Raw genomic sequence first — 16,671 nt, 5'->3', positions numbered from 1 at the left:
CGACTCCCAGCCCCCGTGGGCCCCACCCAGGCGGGCGCCCCGCCCCGCCCCCGGCCAGCCTGGCAGGCCGCTGACCTAGTATGGACACAGCACTGGGAAGCGGGGCGTGGAGGGTGACGTGGGGAAAGGGGCCGGAGAGTCCCAGGCCCGGCCTCCGTGGGCCGCCCCCTCCTTCCGAGGGGACGCACCTGCGGCGGGTGGGGGAAGCCACGGTGACTGCGCAGCTGCTGCCGTGCCCACCCAGAGCTAAAAATATTTCCCACCAGAGAGAGAAGTAAAGGAGGCTCCCAAGGAGAATCAATTTATTGTGGGGGGAAGGAGGGTGTACGGTTGGTCAGACCCATAAATAGGAGGGGCAGGAAGCCCGAAGACAGGATGGGAGCAGTGTCCTCAGTCACAATGGACGGTGTGACCTCGGGCTGGGAGTCAGTGAGAGTTTCAGGAAGAGGCTGAGAGAACTAACTCCAGTCCCCCACCCTCTGCGGGAGGAGCTGGGGCTGGCCCAAGGGGTTGCAAACAGGCTGAGGTGGGGGTGGAGTGGGGGAAAGCAGGTTTGGGGTCTGTTCAGAAGGCTCAGACCAGATCATCAGGGGCTGGCAGGGGCTGGCGGGAAGGCTCCACGCCCCAGATCTCCCGGGCGTACTGGGCAATGGTGCGGTCGCTGGAGAACTTGCCGGAGGTGGCTATGTTCCGGATCACCATCCGTGTCCACTCTCTCGGGTTCTACAGGCCAAAAGGGAACTCTGGGTTCACTCTGCTGGTGGGGTCCCCACCTCCCGCCTCACCCCAGCCAGGGCCACCAAAGCCCTGCCAGCCCTGGCCCAGGACCCCTTACCTTGTACAGGGCGCTGACTTTCTCCTGGCACTTAATATAGTCTTCATAATCTGCAAAGACTTTAAACCTGGAGGGGAATGGCAGGCAGGAAGCTCCCTGAGGTCAAGGCCGAGCCCATCCTGTCCTGGTGGACTCCTGGGGGCCTGGAGAGTGATACTGCTTCCCAGGGAGCCGCCCCACCTGCCAGGAGCCCTGCCCAGCCCAGCAGCGCCCCCTGCGAGGTCCCCTGGGCCACGGGCTCACCGGTCGTGGTGCATGAGCATGTTGACAATGTCCTTGAACAGGTCGGGCTGCTTGGGGGAGAAGAAGCCACTGCTCAGCTGCTCGATGACCTGGCGCAGCTCAGGGATTCGGTCATAGTACTCCTGGGCGTTGTACCTGCAGGGAGGAGCCGCAGTCAGCGCCCAGGAGAGGGGGTCCTGGTTCTTCCTCCAGAGAAAATCCCAGAAGCCCTAGGGCCCAGGGCCGGCCTGCTCCCACCCTCCCTGCAGCTGCCACTGATTCCTTCCCCGGAGGCCCTCTCGCTTCTGTGCTCAGCTTTTCATCACCTTTTATGGGGATGAGGAAACCGAGGCCTGGGGAGGGCAGACAGAAGTGTCACATACCACCACCATCTCCAGCCAGCGCTTCTCCCAGGAATGTCTTCCCTTCTGCTCTCTCCAGTCCAACCCTCGCCTCACCTTCGGGCCCTGGAGGAGCCTCTAGCGTTCGCCTTTCTGAGGCAGCACAATCCATCTCTCAACCACCAGGATTCAAACGCATCCCCAAGGCCAGGCTCCTCTCTTCCCTCCCCTCCCCTCTTCCAACCAGAAACAAAGGCCACCTCCTCAACAGTGTCCCTACCCCCTGTCCCCAGCACTGGTGCTGCCCGTGACTCTCCCAGCATGAAGGCGTGAGTCCCCACACTGGCCCCCACCTGCACTTTGCTCCCTCCCGTCCATTCTCCATCCTCCAGCCAAAATTGTCCTTCTGGAGCCTAGTTCTGCACATATTGCTAGAAATACGTCACGTCTCCCTCCCGGGGATTCGGGACCAAGTCTGAACCTGAAGGATCAGGCTTCCCAGGGAAATTCCTTTCAATACTTAATGCTAGCTCTCCTAGGCTGTTGGTGAGGGTGTAAACTGGTACCAACTTTCTGGAAAACAATTTGGCTCAGAAATATCCCCTTCTAGTAATTATCTTAAGGAAAGGATGGGCGATGTGGCCAGAGATGTAAAAGGTTGGTCATTACAGTGGTATTTATACCAACAGGGAATATCAACTTTAATGTCTAACTATATGGAGTGCTTAAATAAGTTATGACATGTCCATAGGATGGAACACTACACAATCACTTAAAATATTTTTGAAGCCCTAACTGGTTTGGCTCAGTGGATAGAGCGTTGGCCTGCGGACTGAAGGATCCAAGGTTCGATTCCGGTCAAGGGCATGTACCTTGGTTGTGGGCACATACCTAGTAGGAGGTGTGCAGGAGGCAGCTGATCAATGTTTCTCTCTCATTGATGTTTCTAACTCTCTATCCCTCTCCCTTCCTCTCTGTAAAAAAAAAAAATCAATAAAATATATTTTTAAAAAATATTTTTGAAGACAATTTCATGACATGGAAAATGCCTCTCCACTGTTAAATAAGGCATCAGGATTCAAAATGACATATAAGTTATTCCTAACTTTCAAAAATTACACAAACAAAAGAAAGAAAAATAAAAGAAAAAAACACACACACACATATATATAAATATACACAGAAAAAGAGAAGTGTGACTTTAAATCTAGGTGATGAAATTATAGATGACAGTTATTTTGTTTTTTTGTGGTTTTGTATTTTTCCATTATTGCTTTTATAAGAAAAAAGTCATATTTTAAAATAAATTTTAAAAACATAATGCCAGGGAAATGTCTCTTCTAAAGAACTGTGTTTCTGGTCATAAGTACAGTTAACTTTTATACTCTTACTAGAGGCCCGACGCATGAAATTCGTGCAAGAGTAGGCATTCCTTCCCCTGGCTGCTGGCACCGGCTTCCCTCTGGCACCCGGGGCCCAGGCTTCCCTCGCACTTTGTCCGGAAGGTCATCCGGTCTAATTAGCATATTACACTTTTATTATTATATATTTCCCTTTTTGCCATGGCTACCAGGGAACTAAGAATTTAGTTTCCTTCCAATATCAGAAATAATATTCTCTCTTAGGATTGATGTAATTTTCTCTTCCTTTTCCTTCGGTTCTGTGTTACTACTTTCTTTTCCTGTTTCATTAACCTTTTCTTTGGTAAGTTACCTCAGCAGTTTTCCAGAACTCTGATGGCATAACTACGACCTTGTGCAGCCTGCACTAGCCTGTCCATGCCTCTTGCTCCCAGCCCTACCCTCCAGCAGCCACACCCGGCGCCTCCTGCCCACAGACTCTTAAGCGAGGAGCTCTTGACCCCCATACCCTCTCTGGTCAAGCTTCTCCACGTCCTCCTCCCGCATGCCGAAGATAAAGAAGTTCTCCTCTCCTGCCTCCTCCGCCATCTCCACGTTGGCCCCGTCCATAGTGCCAATGGTCAGAGCCCCATTGAGCATGAACTTCATGTTGCCAGTGCCGGAGGCCTCAGTGCCCGCCGTGGAGATCTGCTCAGAGAGGTCAGCGGCCGGGATCACTGTGGGGCAGCAGCAGAACAGGGTCAGCTCTGGGAAGAGTCCCACCCCAGCTGGGGACTCTCGAGGGAGGCTGGCCTAGGCATAGTCAGGTTCAAAGCCCCTCCCACCCCAGCCCTCCAGTCTTCAACAACTGAGTCTCCTTCTCAGGCGCCAACCTCTGGATGATTCTTGAACATCTGGGATCTAAGCTGGACTCACCCCGGCCCCGCTCCATTGTGTGACATGACAAACACCAACAAGGCCCATCTCCCCAATAATTTGACCTGTGCTGCCAGGGAGCTCAGGGGACATCCTCATGGTTTAATTACTGCCCTCTCCAGATTCTTCTTTAGTTACCTCAGGAAGAGGTAACGAATACCTCTTCCAGGCACCAAACTAATCAGAGCCTCCCTAGGCTTCCCGGCGGTGGCATCCCACCTTTCTCGGCCAGCGAGACTCTGTAGTTCTCCAGAAAGATCACGCGGAGCCTGTCTCCCACCACCGGGTCATGGTTGACCACATCCCCAATGGACGTGATGAGTTTGATGATCATCTTGGCCATGTGGTACCCAGGGGCAGCCTGTGGGGGCGCAGTCTGGAGTCAGCTCCATGGCCGAACCTCCTACCCCCATCCTGCAACACAGTCAAGGCTGACCTCAACCCAGATATCAAAAGACCAGAGCCATGGTCTGTGGCCCAGCTTCTCACCTTCCCTCCAATCATCACCGTTCGAGGCACAACAAACTTATTGGGTTCCTTCTTGATGCCTGTGGAGAAAGAGCAATGAAGTGGGCCAGGTTTCCCCTCTGGGTAGTAGCTCCTAACAGCGCCCATCAGCCAAGGCCCACGCTGGGAGAACGTAGGCCTTGACTTGAGCCATCACTTGCTGTGTGACCTCAGATCGGTCCCTTCCCCCCTCTCTGAGCCTCAGTTTGCCCATTTGTAAACTGGGGATAATTCCATGTCCCAAGAGTTGTCCCGAGGCCAAAGGAGATGTTGTCTAGGAAGCATGCAGTATGCTGGGAGGTCCTGGAGCAGTGGTTCTCAACCTTCTGGCCCTTTAAATACAGTTCCTCATGTTGTGGTGACCCCCAACCATAAAATGATTTTCGTGGCTACTTCATCACTGTCATGTTGCTACTGTGATGAATCGTCATGTAAATATCTGATAGGCAGGATGGTCTTAGGCGGCCCCTGTGAAAGGGTCCTTCCACCGCCAAAGGGGCCGTGGCCCACAGGTTGAGAACCGCTGTCCTGGAGGGAGAGCCCGAGACAGAGCGGCCTGCAGCTCACGGTTGTAGAGGGTGATGATGTGGAGGCAGTTGAGGAGCTGGCGTTTGTATTCATGAATCCGCTTCACCTGGACGTCGAAGAGTGAGTTGGGGTTGATCCGGACTTTGTATTCGTTCTCGAGATATGCAGAGAACTTCAGCTTGTTTTCCTGGAGGCAGGGGAGGGGGGAGCTCACCGAGGGGCCTCAGCCTTGGGAGGTCCGACAGTCTCATTTCTTTCCCAGGAGGTGGAGGACAGAGGGCCACCTCACCCACGCCTGCACCAGGGCAGACATTGCTAATCAATGCCAGCACTCTTCCAGTGAGATCCGCCGATGCCTTCCTACCACGGACTTCATGCAACTTCTACCAGTGGCCTGCGGTTGCAGGAGAGCTGACCATTGGCCATTCCTGACTTGGAGGGCTGGCCCTCCAGCACGGGAGGATCTCTGCTCCCAGCCTGGCACGGGGGCCTGGCCTAAAGTGGGCGGGCCTATAAGTGGGCGGCCCCAGGCTGCAATGCTCCCCACCTGCTTCACTTTGGCCACATCCCGGATAAAGGTTTCGTCGTCCACGTAGGAGAGCAGTTTGCGCAGCTGGTCCAGATCCGAGATGTAATCCTCCCCGATGCGCTGCGGGAAGATGGCTCTCGGTCAGGCTCCTTCCCCTCCTCGTCCTCCTTACGGGGGGTCCCTTTCCAGGTCAGACAAGCCCCATCCACGGCAGACAGCTCCTCCCTCTCCAGCTTCCCAGTGATCTGTCAGTGTCCATCTTCCTCCCCTCCTGACCTTGAGCTGACCCAGCAGGCCTCCCCCTGGCCTGTTCCTCATACAGGCAATGACTCGCGTTCCTGCTCCCAATCTCTGTCCCCTTCAGATGTGACCCATTGATGATCCCTCCAGTAGATTGTAACCTGCAGGTGACCTTCACAGCCAGGGCCTCTCCGGCCCTTAGGACTTCCTCATGCAAGTAAGACAGTGGTTCCTCTCCTCCCTGTGCATGCAAGGCTTGGGGAACAAAATGCAACAAGGATTTCGGCCCCGCACTGGACACCCCACAGTCGCCCACCTACATGGCCACACCCCGCTGATCCCTGCAGGAGCCCGTGCTGACCCTTACTGGCCATACAGCGACCTCTCACCTCAGCAATGACCTCTGCCAGCCCAGGGTTACACATAACCAGCCAGCGCCGAGGGGTGATACCATTGGTCTTGTTCTGGAACTTATGAGGCTCCAGCTCATAGAAGTCCTTGAAGCTGCAGAATGGAGTGTGTGTTGGGGCTGTGTGAGGGCGGTCACCACTCACCCCTGTGGGATGAAGGCCTCCTTCTGGGTCCCTATCCTGGTTTCTTTTTTTTTTTTTTTTTTTCAATTCTTTTTTTAGTTTTTTTTTTTTTAAATATATTTTATTGATTTTTTTACAGAGAGGAAGGGAGAGAGATAGAGAGCTAGAAACATCGATGAGAGAGAAACATCGATCAGCTGCCTCCTGCACATCTCCTACTGGGGATGTGCCTGCAACCCAGGTACATGCCCTTGACCGGAATCGAACCTGGGACCTTTCAGTCCGCAGGCCGACGCTCTATCCACTGAGCCAAACCGGTTTCGGCCCTATCCTGGTTTCTTGATGAAAGAGGCCTGGGGGTTTGAGGTGCTGCTGTGTGCAAGAGAGGGCCATCTGGGGACAGGACTGCACCCGACGTCAGGGCTGTAGGAGCTTGTTAGAGCGATGCTACTACCTGTTGAAGGGCCAGCTGTGCTGTGCAGTGAGGGGCGAGCCTATAAGTGGGCGTGTCTATGAGTGGGCATGCCCAGCGGAGGGTAGGGTCTCACATGGTCTTCTTGAGGATCTCGGAGTGGATGCGAGCCACACCATTGACGGCGTGAGACCCGGTGATGCACAGGTGGGCCATGTTGATGCGCTTCACCGCGCCCTCCTCCACAAGGGACATGCGCCGCAGCCGGTCTACATCCCCTGGGAACGCGGCTGCCACCCGCTGTGCCAGGAGAGCCCAGAGCTAGGACCAGAAGCGGGAACCCAGCCCCAGCCCCTACCCTCAGAGCTATGCCCAGAGCTCCCCCGTCTGAGTCCCAGGCCCCGCGCTGCCCACACCTCCTCCGCTCACATTCAGGAAGCGCTGGTTGATCTCGTAGATGATCTGGAGATGCCGGGGCAGCAGCGTCTCCAAGAGGTGCACCGGCCAGCGCTCCAGGGCCTCGGGCAGGACCGTGTGGTTGGTGTAGGCGCAGGTCTTCACCGTCACCTCCCATGCCTGGCAGAGGAGTGGAGACCCAGGATCCCCGGGCCTCAGCCCTAGGGCTCTCCACACATACTGTGCAGCCAGGAGCCCGGCCCTGCCACTGCGGTGCCGGGTCCTAGGACACCCACCCTGCGGGCCTCACACTGCCCTCTGTTCACTCACATCTTTCCACCCTCCTCCCACCCCCCCGAGACTGGAAAGGGGACCCTGAGGCAGAGAGGGTCAGGCGGGGGCAGAGGGTCCTGAAGCCCACCTTGTCCCAGTCCAGCCGCTCCAGGTCCACCAGAATCCTCATCAGCTCGGGGATGGCCAGGGAGGGGTGGGTGTCATTGAGCTGGATGGCCACCTGTTGGGAGGGGGGCGGGCGGGGAGTCAGGCTGGGCTCCAAACCTTTGCCCCGTCAGAGTGCCCAGCAGAGCGCTAGGCTAGGGCTGAGCTGGAGGTGAGGCTCTCAGGGAGCAGCTGTGGGGCAGGAGCAGCCGCAGAGCCCAGATCATGTGCCCAGATCGAGCAGCCAGAGCATGTCGCCCTCACACACGCCCCCAGCCACCAGCCTCCGTCCCCTCATACAATGGGGCAGGCTGAGGCCGGAGGGAGATGGCCCCACACGTCACAGCGGGTGGAGAAGGCGGCGGCCCGCGCCAGTACCTTATCCGGGAAAGCATCGAAGCTGGTGCGCACGGGGTCACGGCAGCCAAACTTGGAGGACTTGAAGCGGCGGATGATGTCCTGGAGCGTAGCAGCCACTACGAAGTACTCCTGCTTCAGCCGCAGCTCCTTCCCCTCGAAGAACTGGGGACGGTGGAAGGCAGAGGGGAGTCAAGGTGCTGAGGGAGGCCTCCCACGATTGTGGGTGGGGTCAGGAGAGACCCACAGACACCCAGTCCCCTGAGTCCTGACCTGCCCCATCTCCAGGACCCGGGTCTTCCCCACCAAGAAGTAGTCATGGGGGCAGTGCCCACCCTAACTGCTGCCCCAGGACTCAGGCATCCTCCCACTTAACCAGGCCGGGGGGGGGGGGGGGGGCGGGCGGAGTGACAAACAGGACACAGCCAGCAATGTGTCCTGGATGTGACGAGGGCCCCAGAGAAAGGCCCTCCCCTCTCCTCCCCCCCTCTCCTGCCCAGCCCAGGGGAGACATACATTGTCATTGGGGTACAGGACACGAGAGATGTTCTCAGCCAGGTTGCGGTCCAGAACAGCCTGGATGTAGCCACCAATGTTGACTGGAGGACAAAAGTGGGGACAGGGTCAGGCTCGGGCCAAGCGCGGGTTGGCGTGGGCGGGGGCTGCTCCCCAGCGGCGGAACTCACAGTCCTTGAGGTTGAAGTCATTGGGGGCCTTGGCAGACCACAGGCGCATGGTGTTGACGACGTTGTTGCGGTAGCCAGGCACGGGCGTGTCGTAAGGCATGGCCAGCACCACCTGCGCGCACAGCGGGGATGAGGAGCTGGGCGTCCGCTGCTCACCGTGAGGCCCTGAGAGCTGGGACTCCAGGCTTTGTCCCTGCACTGCGCCGACTCCCAACCCCAGAGTCTAGTCCCAACGGTGGGCAACCTCCAGCCAGCCCTCAGCGTGGCTCTCTGGGCCTCATTCATAAAGAGAGGACACCCCCAGCGTCCCCTATACCCCTGGCCCCGCCTGGCTGGGTGTTGTAAGGATTATGGGAGGAAGAGGCAGGGAGAGCCCAGCGCCCAAGGTGGGGCTCTGCTGGTGGCCACTGCAGTGATGGCGACAAGCTGGCCCGCCTGGCCTGAGCACAACCTCAAGGACACTCTGGACGCATGAAAGGGCTGCTGCTCCTCAGTGTGGACGGCAGCAGAACGCAGGCCCGAGTCCGAAGGCCTAGAGGTCCCTGTGCAGCCATCTGGGGGCTGAGGCCCTGCGGCCACAGCAGGAGGCCTGACTGAGCTGGAGCTCAGACACTGGTTTGGCCTTAGGGCTTCCTTTAACTTGCTATTGACCTTGAACACGTCAATCCCCCTCTCAAGGCTTTCATTTTCTCCCCTCCTCCCCTTTCTGGCCTGTTGCTTTGCTCCCGTCAAGCCCCCAGTTCAGATGTGTGGGGACGTCAAGTCACCATGATGATTCTCTGATGGATGTAGCGGGTGAGAAGGAGCAAGCCAGGGAGGGGCACAGGTGGAACAGGGCAGCCTCGCTCCTCCTCCCCGGCTCTGCTCCGGGCCTGGCTCCCTGGTGACCCTACTGTCTCCAGCCTCTCCTGGCTCTGGCTGTGTGGCCGCGATTAAGTCACTTAACCTCTCTGAGCCTTGGTGTCCTCCACTGGGGGACTGGGTCCAGTAGCCTCCAGGTCCTTCCCCTCTGTCCCCTAGGAGCCTCCTCCTCCCCTTCTCCCTGGCCGAGTCCTCCCCCATTCCCTGGCTTTGTCTTCACCTGTGTGTCCACCCACTTGACCCCCTGGCTGGTGTGTTCCACTCGGCCATAGAAGTGCACGGGCAGTGTGAACTCCGGTCGGGCCTTCTCCCAGGGGTTGCCGTAGCGAAGCCAGTCATCAGCCTCCTCCATCTGAGTCCAAGGCAGATTAGGGGAGAAAGGGAGGCAGCGTCAGACCCAGACTCACCCCATGGTGGGCAGTGGGAGGGAGGCGCAGGAGCAGTGGCCCTGGTGTGGCCCAGACAGGGTGTAAGTTAAGGGCTCTGGTCCGCATGCGCCTGAGAGTTTAAGAGGTACCACAGGTGAGAAACACCTGCTTCAGGAGTGACCAGCTGGCTTTGGGGTCATGGCAGAGGAACAAGGGTGTTTTTCATCAAGACTGGGTTCAGTTCTGGTCTATCCAGAGATGGATGACCCACTGGGGGTCCCCTCCGTCACTACTTGGTCCCCACAAAGTCAGGGCCAAAGGCTGCTCACCTGCCAGCCCCCGCAGATCTTCTGGTTAAAAATCCCAAACTCATAGCGGATCCCGTAACCATAGGCAGCCAGGCCCAGTGTTGCCATAGAGTCCAGAAAGCAGGCTAGGGGGGTGCAGGGAGGTGAGGGTCAGGGACCCGGCACAACACGTCCTGTGCCCGCCCGCCCCTGCGGCCCCCCGCTTACCTGCCAGCCGGCCCAAGCCCCCGTTGCCCAGCCCTGCGTCTTCCTCGATTTCCTCCAGCTCCTCCATGTCCAGGCCCAGCTAGAGGGGGCAGGGTGTGGCAGCAGTCAGGGCCAAGGGCCCGCGGGGCATCCCCCAAACCCTAGGTCGGCCCCACCCCCAACCTTCCCAGACCTGGTAAACAGCCTCATCGCAGGCGTTCTCCAAGGCCAGGTTCACCATGGTGTTTTGCAGTGTCCGGCCCATGTAGAACTCCAGAGACAGGTAGTAGATCCTCTGCCCGAGACACAGACGCACGGGGGGAGGCGGTCAGGGCTGCCAACCAACATTCAGGTAGGCCCCGCGGGCCTACACCTCTCACCCCTCCTGCCCCGCTCCTGGGTCCCAGCGTGTCCCAGCCCTGTCTCCATTTTCCTCCTTCCCATTTCAGGCTTTGAGACCCAACAGGTGAGGTTCTGATCCCAGCATTCCCTCTGACTCTGGGCACATCCCTGAACCTGTTTCCTCATCTGGAAAAGGGGGCTGGCCATATCGCCCTCGGCTATCCAGGTGCTTGGGAGAGATGCGAACCCCTTCCATCCCACACAAGCCTCCCAGCAGCCCAGCAGGGAGTGGGGACACAGAGAAATACTCCCAAGTGCTCCTGGCAGGGGAAAGCCCAAGCCCAGCGCAAGTCCTTTGCTCAAGGTCACAGTGACTCATGGCCTTGCAGTGCTCAGCTCCCGTGGCCCTCAAGCCTCAGTCCTAGCAAGGGACCGAGAGGCCCCAGGATCCAGGATGGTGCCTGGTCTCCTGGGACCCCTCTCTGCCCCACCCATCTGCCCCTCCCCCAACCCCTTTCCAGAAGCATCGGGTTGCTGACATTTACCACTGACCCCAAAAGACACTTGATCCCATTGCCCCAACTACCCCAGCTGTCACCGCCTGCTACCCAGCACACCACACACCACACACACACACACACACACACACACACGTTCAATGACCCGTTCTTTCAGGTCCAACCCAGGCCTCGGGGGTCTTCCTGTTCCCCACCCCCAGTAGTCCCTCCACTCGGAGTGGGTGCTGGGCCTTTGCAACCGGCCCACCTGACTTGAACCCCCTGACCTGCTTCTGCTGCGTTTCTCCCCCTGGGTTGCCCAGCACCCCCTGCACCTAGGACCCCTGCATCCTCCAACCTCAGGAAACTGCTACAGAAAACAGACCCCAGGAAGGGGCTGCCACTTGGTCAAGGTCTCTGAGCCCCGGCAGGGCCCCCCGCCCGCCCCCCTGCCCGGGGTGCCCCAAGCAGCACCTTGGGGTCCTTCTCATAGTAGTGCTGCTGCGTGCGGATCCAGCGGCCCACGAGGTGGTCGCGGACAGTGTGGGCCAGCGCGAAGTAGTAGTCCCGAGGGGTGGCCACATTCCGGTCCTTGACGAGCGTGAAGTGCAGGTGCCGGTTGAAGTTCTTCTTCAGGTCGGTCACGTTCTCCACGCCGGCCAGGCCGCGCACACTGATTTGCTTTCTCTTCTCCTGGTCGGTCAGGGGCCGGGACATGGCTGCGGGAGGGTGGGCCTACCTGACTGGTGGATCGGTGGACAGGCGGCCTCAGGGGTGCCTCCAGCCAGGGAGTGGAAATCCCCAGGAGCCTGCTGATTTAAAGCCAGACTCTGGGCAGCATGCCCCGCCTCCCCCCAGGATGGGAGGGTCTTGGCCTGACAGCTCAGGAGCTATTTTGGGGGTGAGGGGAGGAGAAGAGAGCGGGCAGGGAGAACAGGCCCAGCTCCATAAGGGGCCAGGCCAGGCCAGGCTCAGCCTGGCTCATTCACAGCCCTGTGCTGACCCACTTCCTCCAGGCCTCGCACACTGGGGTCTCTGTCTTGCCTTCCGCAGGGTCAGAAACAAGATGCAGCAGGCGAGTGCTGGCTTGAGAGGCCCGAGGTTTGCCTGGAGCCCAGGGGCTGTGACCTGGGGTGAAGAGGTTGCCTGGATCTGGTCCTTTTCCCGGGTTATAGATGAAGGGTGGGGCTGGATTGTGGGCTGTCAATCAGGAGAGTCTGAGGGGGCTGTCAAGTGGGCACATGTCAGGAGGCCCAGCCTTCATGAGCAGCATGGTTTGCTTTATTTATTTATTTATTTATTTATTTATTTATATTATTATTATTTTAAATGCCCTTGACTGGAATTGAACCCAGGACCCTTCAGCCCACAGGCTGATGCTCTAATCCAATGAGCCAAACCAGTTAGGGCCAGCCTGGTCTGCTTTAGACATTTACCCAAAGAGACTGCAAGCCACAGGCTGAATGACCTCTGGTCAAGCTTCCACAGTGGCCACACTGGGGGGCTACTGTTATCTGCACTCTGGTGGGAAGGCCACACACTGTGGCAAAAGGGGACAAGGCCCCTTCCTCGCCTCCGGCTGAAGGGCCAGGAGTTGGGAGTCAGTGTGCCCCAAACAGAAGAGGGGCAGCTAGCAGGGGACACTGGTGTCTCAAGAAAAGGGAGATGAGGACCCCGAGTTTCAGGGGGTGGTATGGGGGATGTCACCCAGGCAGGGCCACTCTCCCCACCCCACCCCCACCCCCACCCAAGCTGATCTCCCCCTGTTGCTGTCTCTCAAGGAGCTCTGAAATGACCTTTCGAGAATGGTCAGATTACAGGCCAACTTTGCCTAGGGGCCAACAGCCTGGAGCAGGGGCCCCTGGGAACTGTAGTCCTGTGGACCCATAGGGGTAGGAGAAAAAACTGAAGCATACTACCCACCCACCCCACCCCCCATAATATTGGCCAGTGGTATTAGGTCTTCCTGTGATGCAGCTGCCAGGTGATTGGAGGCCCTCTCCCACTCACCCCTCCCACCTGGGCCGCCCACTGGACAAGGACTTAGTGGTCCAGGACTCACAGCTATGACTTCACTTGTAAAACAGAAGCCCCTGCACCCCGGGGACTTCACACCATTCATCTTCCTCCGGAGGCTTTGACTGCGCCCGATTCCCTGCGCAGGGACTGACCCCAGCGCGGATTTGCTGTGTGTCCTCAGGCTGGGTGCTTTCCTTCTCTGAGCCTTGCACTGTGGAAGCTGACTGGATTCTGCTTTCTTCTTTAAGCAAAGGGAGCCCAGGGCCTCGCGCTATTCCAAAGGCTGCCTGGGCCTCCTGGGCTGCAGGCCGGTGGGCTGGGGGGCAGGGAGGAGGAACTGGGTGTTCTGTCTGACCAAGGAAGGTCAGAGGCCTGGACACCTGCAGGATGCTACAGGGAGCCTGGTTCACGGGAAGGCGAGCTCTTCCTCAGGACCTTCTGACCCACAGCAGGCCTAGCCCGGGAATCACAGCTCAGTGCTGGGCCCAATGCCAAGTCCATCCAGGCCTCTGACACCCAAGCCCTGCTCTGCCCATTCCCCAAGATGGCATTACCATGCTGGTCCTCCACAGTGCCATGCTTCACGGTGGAGGAAAAGGTCCCAAAGAAAAGATTGTTTTCTTTGTTTAAATAACTTTTATTCAGACTTTTAATATACTTTTATTGACTTCAGAGAGAAAGGGAGAGGGAGGTAGAAACATCAATGATGAGATTCATGGATCAGCTGCCTCCTGCACTCCCCCTACTGGGGATCAGGCCTGCAACCCAGGCATGTGCCCTTCACCAGAATCAAACCTGGGACCCTTCAGTCCACAGGCCAGACACTCTATCCACTGAGCCAAACCAGCCAGGCAAGACCTGTCTTCTTCTAGGTCTTTTCTATTTCCAAAAGGAATGCTTGGCGGCACTCTGGCCTCCGCTCAGCTCCACCCCACCTCCCCCAGGCCTCTCGCTCGCCTGCACTTTCTGTGGAGGGCTGGTCCGAGCAGAGCACACCCGTTATGTGTGCTCTCCCCACCACACCCCAACTGTGGCAGCACGCTTTGACGACATGAAACTTTATACTGACCCCTAATTGCCTGTAAAACTTCTTCCTGCCACTAAGGACTGGCTCCCAACAGACCATTCCCATCTTTTTTTTAAATCCTCACCAGAGGAGTGAGGATATTTTTTCCATTGATTTTTAGAGTGGAAGGGAGGGGGCAGAAGGAGAAAGAGAGGAAACGTTAGAAACACATCCATCGGTTGCCTCCCGCTGGCGCCGCAACCAACTGGGGCCAGGGATTGAGCCTGCAACCGAGGTATGTGCTCTTGAGCAGGAATCAAACCTGGGACTCTTCAGACCAAGGGCTGATGCTCTACCTACTAAACAAAACTAGGCAGGGCTATTCCCATCCTTTTTTTTTTTTTTTTTTTAATATTTTTTATTTTCAGAACAAGAGTGAACCATTGATCTGTTGTCTGCTTGCTACACGCCCTCTACAGGGGATCAAGCCTGCAACCCAGGCATGTGCCCCGAGATGGAATCGAACTGGCAGCTTTTTGGTGTAGCACTATGCCCAATCGGGCAACACTGGCCAATGCCAGACCAGTCCCATTTTTTTATTCAGCTCCCAAATTCAATCAATCCTTTTCTAGCAGTTGGCCCACAGCCCTCTTATCAATTCAGTGCTCGCCCTTCCCCTGCACTGAAGGCACTTGAACTGGGACATACCGTTTCTACTGGAAAACAGATGCACCTTTAAACAATGTTATTGCCCGGCTGGCATGACTCAGTGGTTGAGCATCAATCTGAGTCAGGAGATCATGGTTCGATTCCCGGTCAGGGCATAGGTCCAGGTTGTGGGTTTGATCCCGTGTGGGGCATGCAGGAGGCAGCTAATTGATTTTTTCTCATCATTGATGTTTCTCTATCTCCCCTCTCTGAAATCAGTAACATGTATTTTTAAATGTTTTTAATGATTTCAGAGAAAGGGAGAAACACTGATGAGAAACATTGATGGGCTGCCTCCTGCACGCCCCCTACTGGGAACTGAGCCTACAACCCAGGCACGTGCCCTGTGACCTCCTGGAACATGAGCCACAGTGGCTGGTAACGAATGTCCTTCTTGCGGGGGTTTTTCAGTCTTTGTCAGTGGCCTCCAACTCAGTTTCCAAGCTTTTTCCCTTTGATGCCCCAACCCAGCAGCATGAAACCCAGGCTCAAGCGGCCCTACTTCTCATTTCACTGTGTTCTTTCTCCCTGCTCATTCTCTCCCTGGTGTTGCGTGTGCATTTATTTTAAAGAATCCTGAAAGCACGTTTTCCAACCTGAACTAATTCCAGGTTGTTTATGTCTGACTAGGTTTCTCATCGGAAACCCTGCCTCCTTCCCTGGACCAATCTTGGGTTTCTCCAGAGCACTGGCTGGCTCAGTAACAGAGCCCGAGCACTCACCTTTCCCAGCTGGCATTCCTTCCACCCACCAAGCTTTGGGAGGGTGGGGCGATGCGGCACAGACAGGAACAAGGGCTGGCTGGTCCTCCGGAACAATAGGGCCACACAGAAGGCCTTTCCCACCTAGGATGTCTCCAGGAGGGAGGGGAGGGGAGCAGTCCACATCCCTCCCATCCAGCCACAAAGGCAGGTGGCTCGCTGCCATTCTGAAGGCCAAGCCTTCCCGTTGTCTCTCTTCCATTTCAGGGTCTAGAGCTGCTTGGAGAAAGGCCCACGACGGATGCCTTCGTCAGCCACTGTTACTCTCCAAACCTTAACAAAAGCTGACGGCAGGGAGCAGAGGAGGAGCGAGCACAGGAATGGAGCTGGCCCCAGGGGAGACAGAGGAGATAGCTGGGCTGTGGTTAAGTCGTTTATTGATTTTATTTCTAAAACCCACATAGCGCCACTTTGCCTCTTTCAGAGCTTCAAAGAGCTAATTAACCGCCCAATGAGCCCACCAGGGAAACCAAGCTTGTGGGGGAAGCAATGAGGTGAAGCCAAGGTCAAAGAGGGTAGCCAGGCCCGAGCTGCCTCCATTCCATCCGTTAAGGACATATTTCCCCCCATCTCCTTTCAGTCAACCACGGTTTAGGGGACCTACTGCTTTCCGAAACTTCCTTAAGCCCTGGAGCCTACAGCAAAGGAGACACCCAGGCTTTGCTCCAGATCAACAGCAGTGGCCAGCTCCTGTCTGAAGCTGGAATACAGCCCAGGCCGGGGTTGCTGTCCCCACTGGTCAGATGCTGGGAGTGGCAGCTTGTTGTCCCTTAGCCTCTCCGAAGGAAAGCCAGCCCGGGAAGGGCCAGGGGCAGTGCAGGGATGGGACCTCACTACCTCATGGAGACTGGACACGGAGTTTTCCAGTGCCACAATGGTACTGTCCAGACGTGAAAGAGAAGAGCAGGCTAAGACCCTTCGCCAAGAAGTGCTTACGAAGCACACGGTGGGCACGTTCTCTTGCCCCCTCCGCTCCCCAAAGCCTGCGGTGCTGGCAGGCTGCTAGTCACCAGCAGAGCAAGAAAAGCCACTTGGCAATTTTAATTTTAGCTGCTCTGTGCCTGACAGGCAGGATTAGTTGGCTTGACCTTTAGTACTGATGCCTCCTAGGCCCAGGGCCGTAGTCAGGTGGCAGCTTTCAGGCACAAATCACAACTGGAGCTCTGCAAATGTGGGGGGTCCGAGCCCCAGGGAAATGTCTTCAAAAGGACATGGAACAGAGAGATGAGGGGTCACCAAGGAGGGGCGAGTATGGTTTCTCAGCTATTAACTATACACAGGGGGAGGGTGTGGGGCTCCCTACATACTCCACTTC

The 16,671-nt window shown here is 57.0% G+C and overlaps 1 protein-coding gene across 1 annotated transcript; it reads right to left on the bottom strand.

The window, feature by feature from the left end:
* Positions 1-285: 285 nt before the first annotated feature.
* On the bottom strand, positions 286-11,672 carry PYGM (glycogen phosphorylase, muscle associated). Its single transcript, XM_059710204.1, has 20 exons — positions 11,337-11,672; positions 10,217-10,318; positions 10,045-10,123; positions 9,859-9,962; positions 9,382-9,513; positions 8,301-8,412; positions 8,131-8,213; positions 7,636-7,779; positions 7,241-7,333; positions 6,853-6,999; positions 6,560-6,723; positions 5,868-5,982; positions 5,257-5,358; positions 4,749-4,896; positions 4,164-4,222; positions 3,894-4,035; positions 3,268-3,475; positions 1,079-1,213; positions 836-902; positions 286-723 (listed from the first exon to the last, which is right to left on the bottom strand). The coding sequence occupies exons 1-20, from the start codon at positions 11,577-11,579 to the stop codon at positions 574-576; spliced, it is 2,529 nt and encodes an 842-aa protein (XP_059566187.1). The 5' UTR covers positions 11,580-11,672; the 3' UTR covers positions 286-573.
* Positions 11,673-16,671: the final 4,999 nt, after the last annotated feature.

The sequence above is a fragment of the Myotis daubentonii genome, chromosome 9 (genome assembly GCF_963259705.1).
Source record: "Myotis daubentonii chromosome 9, mMyoDau2.1, whole genome shotgun sequence".
Classification (NCBI taxonomy): domain Eukaryota; kingdom Metazoa; phylum Chordata; class Mammalia; order Chiroptera; family Vespertilionidae; genus Myotis; species Myotis daubentonii.
This window is presented reverse-complemented; position numbering and strand designations above follow the sequence as displayed.